This window comes from Empidonax traillii, unplaced genomic scaffold (genome assembly GCF_003031625.1).
Source record: "Empidonax traillii isolate 1590-97213 ecotype Southwest subspecies unplaced genomic scaffold, ASM303162v1 scaffold247:size2371522, whole genome shotgun sequence".
In the NCBI taxonomy this organism is placed as follows: Eukaryota; Metazoa; Chordata; class Aves; order Passeriformes; family Tyrannidae; genus Empidonax; species Empidonax traillii.
Window position 1 is genome coordinate 87,783 of NW_020955440.1, and position 11,346 is coordinate 99,128.

General features: G+C 42.0%; 1 protein-coding gene across 2 annotated transcripts in view; it reads left to right on the top strand.

Annotated features, from left to right (window-relative positions):
* The window catches only part of LCP1 (lymphocyte cytosolic protein 1), a 45,168-nt gene extending 41,706 nt beyond the window's left edge, over window positions 1–3,462 (top strand). For both annotated transcript variants that reach the window (XM_027888881.1, XM_027888880.1), the window contains 2 exons: window positions 456–580; window positions 1,997–3,462. In XM_027888881.1, coding sequence (XP_027744682.1) covers window positions 456–580; window positions 1,997–2,129 — 258 coding nt within the window. In that variant the 3' untranslated portion in view covers window positions 2,130–3,462. The remainder of the gene's footprint in view (window positions 1–455; window positions 581–1,996) is intronic.
* The last annotated feature ends 7,884 nt before the right edge of the window (window positions 3,463–11,346 follow it).

Consider the following 11,346-nt stretch of genomic DNA (forward strand, 5'->3'; position numbering starts at 1 on the left):
GAGAGGAAATGGCCTGAAGTTTGGAAATGGCCAAGGGAGATTTAGATTGGATGTCAGGGGAAATTTCTTCCCTGAAAGAGTTATCCAGCCCTGGAACAGGCTGCCCAGGGAATTGGTTGAGTCACCATCCTTAGAGGATTTGAAAGACACGTAGATGTGGTACTTAGGGACATGATTTAGTGGTGGATTTGGAAGTGCTAGGTTAAGCTTGGACTTGATGATCTTAAAAGTCTTTTCCAACCTAAATGATTCTATGATGTCTCATCCATCGAGTAAATAATGATCCTTGAAAGAGTTTCTAGTCTGCCTTAGATAAAAAATTATTCTAAGCAGCCCTTCATGAAGATCTAAATGGTATTTCACTGAACTGTGCATTGCTCTTGAGCCTAGGCTCTGACTTTGTGGGAGATCTGTCATCCAGTTCTTGCATCTAATTTTATTTTTCATCTATGCAGGATAGCAAAATCAGCACCAGCATGCCAGTCCTGGATCTCATTGATGCCATTCAACCAGGATCAATCAAGTATGACCTCTTGAAAACAGAGGACCTGAATGATGAGGAGAAACTAAATAATGCTAAGTACGTTTGTGCCAAGTGACACTTAACATGAGTTTCCTGCCCAGGCTTGCCTAACTTTGTCTTTGAAAACTGCTCTTCTGTCATTCCTATCTGGCACAACCTCAGCTGAGAAATACCACCAGAGTTAGAAGCATGAAGGCTAGGAATTCGGTAGTAAAAAGACTATAAATGGAAATGAAATGTGTAATGTTGTAGTTCCTGCTTTATAAATCCCTTGAAGGGATTAAAAGCACTTGGCTTCACAAGCTTCTGTTTTCTCATATTGAATTTAAAATTCTTTCAGAGATCAGGGAACAATGCCAACAATAGTGAGCCATGGAAAACAGTGATTAGAGGTCATGATAGCTCTTTAGGCGCATACAGGTGGAACAAAAGCATATTTAAGAGAGAAGGGGGAGGACAGGATTCATGCCTGAAAAGTTGATTCTGTGGATATAGACTGATTTTTTTTTTTCCCCTGAATGCCAACGATTTCCTAGCAAAGAGTCAATACTGGGGGCATCTCCCTTTCCTTTCAGAGCTACACAGATCACCTCCTGGTCTGATCATCAGTTTAATTTCTCTTTTTCTGTTGGGAACTACAAAAGAGAAAAGGATGACTGTAAGGCAGTCAGAGCTGCCATCATTTTTTTGAAGACTTTTCCCACTCTTATTTTTCCCATTCATTTCCTACCATTTGTTCTCTTTCTTTCCTTGCAATACTATGTGTTTTTCTCTGTATTTACTCATTCTTCTGCTGTTCTTTTCCTCATTTCTCACCCCCATCCCCCTCACCCTCCCAATGTTTCTCTGCATTTTGGGGCAAATTTCACAAATGTGTGTGCTCTGAAGGGGGAAGAACCTGAGATTTTCTACCTTTTTAATGAAAAAATAGAAGAGACAAACTCTCTGAAGAACAGACAATACCTGTGCATCAGTGCACTCTGAGCAGGGAGATGGGAATGTCAACTTGCACATCCTGGGTATGACTGAAGAAGAAGTTCCTGAATGTTGATTTCCAGCAACACTGATCTCCATCGACATCAGCCTTCTGCTTCTGTCTTTGCAAGCCTGTTTATGCACAAAGACTGAGTCTCAGGGTTTGAGGAGGAGCAAGACCAGAATGGCTGGTTGTGAGGATAATCCTTCAGGGGAAGAGAGACTAAATGTTTCATACCAGAGTTTGACCTGCAGTTTCCCATCCTCTGGGTAATCAGTGCTCTTACCATCAGGAAATACACTCTACCTGTTGCTAGAAATGTAGTTCTTTATGAACCTGTCTCATACATTCCTATAGAAAAGTTTAACCTTGGTGAATCAGTAAAACACACTTTGGTATTGATCATGTAAAACATTTAACAGAGGGAAAATTAATGCTACTGCTCTAATTTATGTCTTTGTTTTTTCCTTATTTTTTTTTTTCTCCTTGCAATGCAGATATGCCATCTCTATGGCAAGAAAAATTGGAGCAAGAGTCTATGCCCTTCCAGAAGACCTGGTTGAAGTAAAACCCAAAATGGTCATGACAGTCTTTGCTTGCCTTATGGGAAAAGGCATGAAGAAAGTTTAAAGCACAAAAGACTTTTACTGGTGCCTGTTATTCACCCTTTAGATTCCCTCAAACTGGATGCTCTTCTCTGTATCCAAGAAATATGCAGGGTGCTCATGCTTTTAAGGCATGAATGTTACACATCGTTCCAGATCATACAGAAGTTGTGTGTTCACATGTATCCAGGAAATATTTTGATTTGAACAGTAATATATGCTTGATTTCTTTGCCTTATTTTCCACTTTGCTTGATATAACCATTTCATATTCCTGAATAAGCTTTCAGTACCGAGGCGTAAACACATTCTTTTATTAATGGATACCAGGGTTTTCTGTCAAAGGTCACCTGGAGATCTTTGTCTTGGGAGGTAGAGACAGCTTTTAGGACTATGAAACGTTATATGCTGCTTCTGCCTGAAAATATCGTCATGCTTTTCGTAGCATTTCTGCCATACTTACCTTGAGTTTGCACCTGGGATAACTCAAGGGGTTTCCCCAAACCAATACAAATATTAGTGACTATATTTTTGGAATAGTAGGGTCCTCTTAGGAAATCCTTTTGGAAAGAGAGAAGTATTTGGTGTCTGCGATGTGTTGCTGGTATGTGAACTGAGCAGTACTTTTCCCTGCCTCTGCTCTCAGTGGCATTACTGAGAGATTACATTACTGCTCATGGAAAAAAAACATACTGCAGCCTGGACCTCCAAACTCTGGAACCTTTGCAAGAAACCTTCTCCAAAGGATAATTCATTTTTATGTCATAATATATTTAAAACATAAACTGATTGCAAAGCACGGTAGAAATGAAAACCATAATAAAGAAGCTAAGGGAATGTACTCTGTTAGTAGCAATACTGTAAGAAGTGAACCAAAGGGATGCAGAATGACATATTTATGTAGCCAATAAAAATTAAACTCTGTTAACTTCACAGACTTGCACTCAAAGGGCTGCAGCTCTGATTCAGGAGAGCATTTAAATCTGTGCTTGCATCTGAAACACATACTAAAATGCTTCCCTGAACCCAGGTTGAGATCCTCAACAGGGCTAAATCAGCTTAGCTTTGCAGCTAACAGAGCACTGTCAGTTTGCCTCAGATGAGGACCTAGCCATGTCTACAGATAGTCAGTGGGATATTTGCACTGAATCTCTTCCTTGGCATGAGACATTTACTGTTTTGGCCTCTACATGGATTTTACTGTGGTGAAATGCAGAAGGAGGGAATTTTGCCTTAATGCAATCCCGTTGACAGAGTCTTAGCTCTCTCCCTATCCCCCTTCCTCTCCTCCCGCCTTTCAGAATTGCCTTAATTAAAAAAACAATATTCAGTGATGTGTCTCTCCAAATAAAATGTTCTGTAAAGCCAAATGTGTAGTCTTTGCTTTTAGTAGTGCATGTGTTAATTGGGAGGTGTGTATCATATAGCTGAAATGGGGACAGATTTAAAAATAATCTGTGGGCTCGCTAAGGATATGTCTTCTGTTTTGTTGTCGAAACCACAGATTGCAGAAAGTGGGAAGGATTATTTCCTAGGCTGTTTCTGAACATGCCACTCTGAGACACTGCCAAAGGCGGGACATTTTGCTGACTGGACCCGCAGTATAATTTTCCCTGTTTGGCACCATGCCCACTGTTCTCTCCTTTGCTCATGTACCGATGAACTTCTTTAGGAATTCTGCAATGCAAATATGCTGCTTTGTATCTGCAGTAATGGCCAGATCCTGTTCCTGATCAGATCTGGCTGCCCTGTTCCTCTTACGAACCTGTGTATTTAATACAGGGTGGGAAAGGTACAGCATCCTAAGACCATCCTGTTTGGTCACAGTATAAAGGAGGAGAACATCTTAAGTACTATACGATGGAGATATCACCCCAGCTTATTGCCCAGGGAGGGGAATTTATCTACGGTCCCTATGCCACTCCACTTTTTGGAGATAGGAGCTGCTGCTGCCAGAGAAGAGGGGTGGCACTGAAAAAGCAGCTGTTCTCTTGTAACTGATTGGGAGCCCTGCAGAGGAACACCAGAGAAAGGAAACCGGGCGCATGCCACAGAGCTCTCCCATATCTAGTCTCTTGCTTCCAAGCTGCCTTTGGGAGCACTGTCTTTGAGCCCCAACGTGCAGCTCTGCAGCAGCGCTGAGATCCCCGGCACAAGCCCTGGCCCAGCGCAGCAGGGAGAGCTAACCACGAGATGGCACTCACTCTATATGGAGTTCTAGAAACTGGCAGGCACGAGCTCCGACAATGTGCTCTCTGAGAATGGAGAAAAAATTGGATACTTAACCTAGGCAAGACGCCAGCACCTGTCAGTGTGCAAAAGGGAGTAAGTGCTGTTGGCAGGGATACTATGGTAAATGCCTTGCCCTATCCCTGGAATCTTCCTTAAAAAATGGATCTGTCGTGACCCAAAGGTGTGGGGCTGCATTCTGGTGCAGGAGTGTAAATATTTTCAGTTTTCAGTGCATCTCTGTTTAATTGGGTATTCTTGTGTATTTGATGGATTCGAGGTTTTGCTTTCATGAAGTGGTAATAAAGCTCCCAGCAGATGCTGAAGGGGTTAAGCCTATGACAAGCATAGCCAAAAAGCCCCATCAGGATCTGGACTTTTTTGCTGTTGCTTTTCTCCAACTTTCTCCATCACTTTTAGAGAAAGCAGCTGTCTTTGGGATTCATTCCCAAATCAAGCTGGCTTTGTAAGCACTTCCATTATTGATTTTCATTGCACAATTAATCATAATTTTCAATGCTTCAAAAAAGGCTTAGACATTCATACAAATAAAAATAAAGCATCAGCAGTTAGAGTAACTAGGGGAAAAAAACATGAGGGCAATCAATCCACATGCTTCAGGGTACAGTCTGATCACCAGATGGACTCAGAAGGAAATATCCCCCCACAGTGTAGTAAAATATAATTAGGTGCATGATGAGGATTTTACACCTTCTTGTAAATCATCTAACCTAGCTAGAAATCATCTGTTCTGGCCTTAGAAAGGGGTCAGCAAGTAGTATGGCTGGCTGCTGTGTGCTTTTGTACAGGTAAAGATAAGTTTCTACTTCCTCCAGAGCTGGAACTGAACTAAAACCCCAACCTGACATCACTCATCCTTCTAGATGGAGCCTAATTCTGTCGTGAGCCTAATCACAAACTTCAAGTCCTGGTATCCATTGCTGCCTAACTGACTAGCAGCTTTGATCTGGCTTCTGCTTGCAAAAAAGAGCCCTGTCTCTGGTAGATGGCTGCAAAAAGCACATGAGCAGCGCTGGTCCTACAGCAACTTTCAGCTTGATGGAGAAATGGATACTGGTGCCTCTGATCTTGAAAACTTATGTGCTGAGTTGCTAATGTGACTCTCCAGCTCTCTATCTTCTGCCACTTCTGGCACCCTCCTCCACTGTCTGAAGAACAGACTTGACAAGAATTTGGGAGACTTTTTTTCCAGGCTGCTCGGTCACATAAGTCCAGTGCTTTTCAGGCAAGCAGACAGGGCAGCAGCAGAGATTAGCACCACCACTGAATGCCTGGTTCTTGTTGCATGCTGTTTGGTGAGCAACACTGAAGCTAAAATTTATCCACAAACCTAAGAAGCTGTTCATTAAGTAAGACACAAAATGAAGGAGCTCTGTGTAAGGTGACATCTGTGGACTTTGCACAGCTTAGTGTGAGAAAACTCTGAATTAGGACCAACATCACTTAAAAATGTTCTCATTTTGTTTATCATTTTTATGTTAGTCAGCACTCAGTGTCAGTTCTCTTCCGCCATCAGGAAAACTGTGTCATTCCCCTGACAATTCATTTGCTGCTCTGAAAGTAACACACAGCTGAGTCTTAGTTCTCACTAAATAAAATGACTATATTTTAAAGCACTGTTTTTCACTGAACCTTATTTACTTTTTGTGCCCTTATAACATTTTAAAGGCAGCAGTGCTTTACAGGAAACCTAATTTGTTCTGAGGATGCAAACTACTATTACTATTACAGACTCATGATAAATTGTCCAAAGCTAAGAAAGGCCAGAATTCACACAGGCCATGTGTTCACAGGTAATGCTAGGTCTAAAATCTGTGACAAGAGCAGAAATCTACATAACCAATCATGTATAGATGTACTCAACTCCCTCAGGACAGGCACTCATTCAGTGCATTTGTTAAGGATCTAAAGAAATACAGCAATTAAAATCTGTAAATCATGGAGAGGAACTCCACACATCCACTTGGGAAATCTCCTAGCAGGTGAGTGACAAGCATGGTGCTGCTTTGATTCACATAGGCAGAAAAGCAATGTCCCGCTGCCAGGCACCTCTGGCAGCCTATGAAGTTATCCTGGTTCTTCAATGCAGTTAAGCAAACTCAGAGCACGTGTTGGTTCATCACTGAAGCGGGGACTTATCTTCTGGTCAGCCCCTTCTGGTCAGCAGTGTGCTCGCCCTTGATTTTGAAACCCTGGAGCAGAACACCCTGCACCTCTGAGAGGTGGAGGATAAACCTTAGGAGCATGAATCTCTACATGCCTTCTCAAGACCTGTGTTCGCTTGGGTGCCAGTGAACCTGTCCTGTGGTTAAGTAACATGACAGTGAAAGGCTCAATCAGCCACAGTAGTGAAAAGTTACAGAGATTCCAGAGGAGGGATGCAGGCCCTGCTCTACTTCCACTGTTTGCTGTTGTCAAATCACATTTGACATAAGGGAAATGTGGCCTTAGTGTCCCATAATGCTTCTCAAACCCACATGGGGTAATGCTGCCCATGTGGTGATCAGACCTTGCACAATAGTCTCTAGAAACTTCCCAACTTTGCTGTTGGAGCCAGATTCTAGAAATATCAGTTCTGCTAATTTTAGAGGCTGTGAACTGTATAAATGGGACCTGGACTGTCAAATGCCTTCTTGGCTTGTCAAGCTTTAGAACATGTGGAAACAGCTTACTAATACAGGTTCAGCCACTGCCTGCCAGCACTCACCCAGGGACAAGAAGTCTGTTTCCTCACAGGTTAAGCCATAATTTTCCAGCACACATAGCATCTGATTTTTATATTTGAGAATAACATGAGGGAGAAATGCCAGAACCACAGAAATTTAGACATAGTCCAGATTTTCCCCTCCTGGTGGTTTCACAGGCTGCAAAATTGTTTCCTGAATGAAATGACAGAGGTTGGTGACATTGGCCATATATGTAAATGATCACAGTGTCCTACAGAGATTAATTGGTTCATGAATAAAGATGAGGAGCTGAGGTGTGCAGGGACAAATCATTTATCAATTATATGCCTTGGAAAACTGAAAGATGATGCAGCCTTAACGGCTGAATGGGTTTGAAAGGGGGACTTGTAAATTGAGTTCTAATTCTGTTCTGCTGCATTCATAATAAAGAGCTGTTACACTAATTGCATCCTTGTGTGGTTCATGAGCAAAGGCACTCAGCTGCATCACACAGTAAGCAACAGAGATCAGAGTTTAGTTAGATTTTAGTCATCTTTTGCTTCATGTGGAAGGGATGCTAACGGGTTTACCTTTGGCCTCATCAGTAATGATAAGGCACAAAAAAAGGGCAAGAGCCTATAAATGGTTTTCAGATTATTTTGCTTCTGAATCTGAATTTAAAGAAACAAGAAGGACAGCACAGACTCACTTGGCTTCTATGTTCTGCTTCAGTCCCATGGATGCATCAGCATGACTACTCATCCCTGAAGGGACTACCTGATCAGCTGGAAACAAGAGGATTCTGGAGGATCAAAACAATAACAGACCATGCTAATCCCAAGCAAGGAAAATGATCTGAGGCATGTGGCTGCTGATAGCAGCTGACATCCCCTCCTTCTGCCCCTTCTGTGTGCTTGTTAACAGGTTTGCTGTTACAAAGACACAGCAGCAACCTAGCATGTGCTTTAGCACATGCTGAAATACAGACTCAGATCTGAGAATCTTGATGCAGGATGAGACTTGTTATTTAAAATCTTACTGCTGGATATTGTGCAAGCCCCAGGATCAAAGAGGATGGCCATATTTAGGTCCTGGTTGAGTTTAAAGGAAATCCTGTGGACACTTAGTTGCTGAAAACAAAAGGTGCTGCTAATGAAAGTCACTGGAGATATTACTCAGTGGCAGTGCTGCGACTGCTCAAGACCATCTGGCTGCAGCAGTTCACGTGTATATGTTTCACGTGAAAGCTTTCTGGAGTCTGGTGCTCTTTCACCAGAAAGAGCAGCTGCAGGAGCCCAGCATGACGGCCAGGCACAGCCCAGTATCTCAGCATAGATTGATGAGAAGGATGCTTGAGCAATGATAGATACCCTGGCTTAGCAGGGACACAGGTGCCTGGCCTTCTGCTGCCACCTTTGTGAGCACTGACATCTTAAGCCACCACAAAAAGATGTGCCAGAGCCTGGTCTGGTGTGCTGTGCCCAGAGGACACTGGTGTTACGTGTAAATGTGCAGAGGGAGAGGAGAGACAGCATTCAGCTAAAAGAGTGAAAATGTCTCTGTAGAACTGCTTTGCAAGAGTGTTTATATTTTTAAAAACAATATAATAATGGCATCAGAAGGCTACATATACTGCCAGTCCTAATTCCCAGATGCCTAATTTTCAACCAAGAAATCAAGAGAATACTTTGTTAATTATCTGCTCTGAAAGCTAAGACCTGCTCATCCTTTTTAAATAAAAGCCTATGCATTTCCCAAAGCTACTCTAAAAGTTAAGAGAAACCAGCACAAATGGGACCGTTTCCCATTACTGCAAGGCTTCACATTTGCTGTGGTAACACTTGCAAGCACCAGGCCAGCATAGCCCATGGCCTACCCAGTGGAGAAGGAATAATTAATCCTTGTGCAGCAAAACCTTTGAACTCAGACAGAATTTTTGATCAAGCAGCTCTTCACCAGGGAATGCTGACTCAGCAGAAGTGAAAAGGGTTCCTGGAAAGGCTCAGTTTTGATGAATTTCCAAATTAGAGAAAAATAAATTTGTTCAAGAAAGGAAGGTTTCAAATCTCAAATTCAACAAAAGTATCTCCTTGCAACAGTTTCTAATTTCGGTTTTATTTCCCTCAGGTTGTAAAAAGTAGAGCATGGAAATGCAAGTTAGTTTTCAATAAAATTATTTTAAAAACCTAAGAAAGAATCAAACAACAGTTGAAATTATCAAAATGAAATGTTTTTGTTAACTCAATTGCTTTTATAGTTGTCCTTCACAGTGTTTTTTAAGACTGCACTTTTCTTTCCGAAAATACTTCCCAGGTTCTCAGAAAATCAAGGCTACTACTGTAGGTAGAGCAAGTAAACCTTAATTTATGACTTTGCAAGTCTAGAACATTGCATATTGCTTATGACCATAATAAGGACCTGAAGTGCTCAAGCTGAGGGAGGGAGATAGACAGAATCCATGGGATACACTGGAAGAAATGCAGCCTCCTACCTCCAAGTGAATCACCCCAGTTCCAGTGGCCATGAACAAGACCAGATGCTTCATTACTCTACGAGATGTCTACAAGAGGTCACAGATTAGTTGCTCCCAAAAAATGCCCCCTTCTCTGCAGTGTCTATATAAGCAGCATGAAATGGCTTGCTCAGGTGTAGCAATTTGCAGTGGGAAGGGCTAATGTTAGAGGAGATGATTCTCTCTTCCTAAAGGATGAGACAAGGAGATAGTGGGAATGTTGACATAGGTCAAAGCACAAATGATAACCCCTAACAGCTGGGTGGAAGCAGGGCATTTAATGCTTAAATTTGGTGCCTGAATACATTCCCACCCCTTTCTATTATGTTGGTAGTTTTTTAACTGATGTTCTGCCTGGGCCCACCTAGAGCGCTCCTCAGCAGCTCACAAGGATTTGGGGGTAATCAGTGTACATCTGGTTGTTCATTAGAGCAAACCACATCAACACAGAATAACTAGATATTATCAGGAAAGGAAATCTGACCTGCTCGAAGACTGAACTGTCATAGAAATTGTGTGTGGAATGTGTCACAGCACAGATATCTTTGCAGTGGGAACCTCCATGCTTTTGGAAATCAGCTCAATTTATGGAGGTGCTTGCTGACCAGGAACATCATTTTAGGTAACCAGATTCAAACATTTTGGCTTCTGGTGCTGGGGTGGTGGTGCTGGGATGGAGCCAGGGGCTCTAGTGAGTGCAAAGCTGCCATTTAGCCAGCCAAGGACAATGACCAGAGATGGTGAGGAGGATATTGACTGCATTGTTTAAATACTAATGCAAAGGTAAAAAAAGGAGGAAGATGACAGATCCAAATAAGCAATGTCCAACACACACTTCAAATGCAGTGGGTTTGTGTGCTACTTTGAGTTATGAGAACTCTCAGGCTTTCAGACAAGCAAGAGGCCTGGGGATACACATTTCTTCCTCCTGCCCAGTCACATCACCCATTTTATTTTTTTTATTTTTAGATCTTTCATTCTACATTTACTGTTTATTGTGTTTTAACCTGCGCAGAGTCTTAGCCACAACAAGACTGTGACTTGTCCTTCCCTCAGAATTTCCTCTATTGCCATTAGTTTCTTCAAAGACCCATTTTTCAATTTTTTTTTTTGTATGAAATATTTCAAATGCATTCCAGAAACCAAAAGCAAGTGGGAAATCAGCAGCTCTCAAACCCTGTGTGAACTGTCTCTTTACAACAAGATGGAGAACCCACTGGAAAAGCAGTCAACATCCAAAAAAACCTTACACCTACCATTTGTCCAAAACTTTCTTCTCAGGTAGATACCAGAAAGTGTTCCCTTCTCCCACTTAATTATCACTTTAAGACATCCTTTTCCTTCCTTCAATACCAGCAGCCCAGCTCTATCAGGTTTTCAATCTCTTCTGTTAAACCTACCTCAGTAGATCAAATTTTTTCTTTATATCTGTGCGTCAGACATTTCCAGACAAAACAGTGTCTGGATGACCAAGTTTCCTGTCTTTTATCCTGTTTTGGCAGCTTCCTTTTGCCTCTATGAGGAAAGAGCATCTGAACCTTTGGTTTAAACATCAACCCTCACGGCAGAGCGCTGCCCACTGCCCTTTCGGGAATGGCCTCTGTACCTTACCAGAACTTTCTGTTTGTTTGAACAACATTTGGGAAAGATAAAATAGGAACTACAAAATCTAGGTAAGGGATCAGTAGTATAGATTCTCTTTTTTTTTCCTTTCTTTTCCCTTTCTGTTTGGTGTCTGTTTTGTGCACAGCTTTACTTTTGGCATTTTCAGTGTTGGTGTATTTTCAGAGAGACATTAACCCCAGGGTACTCACT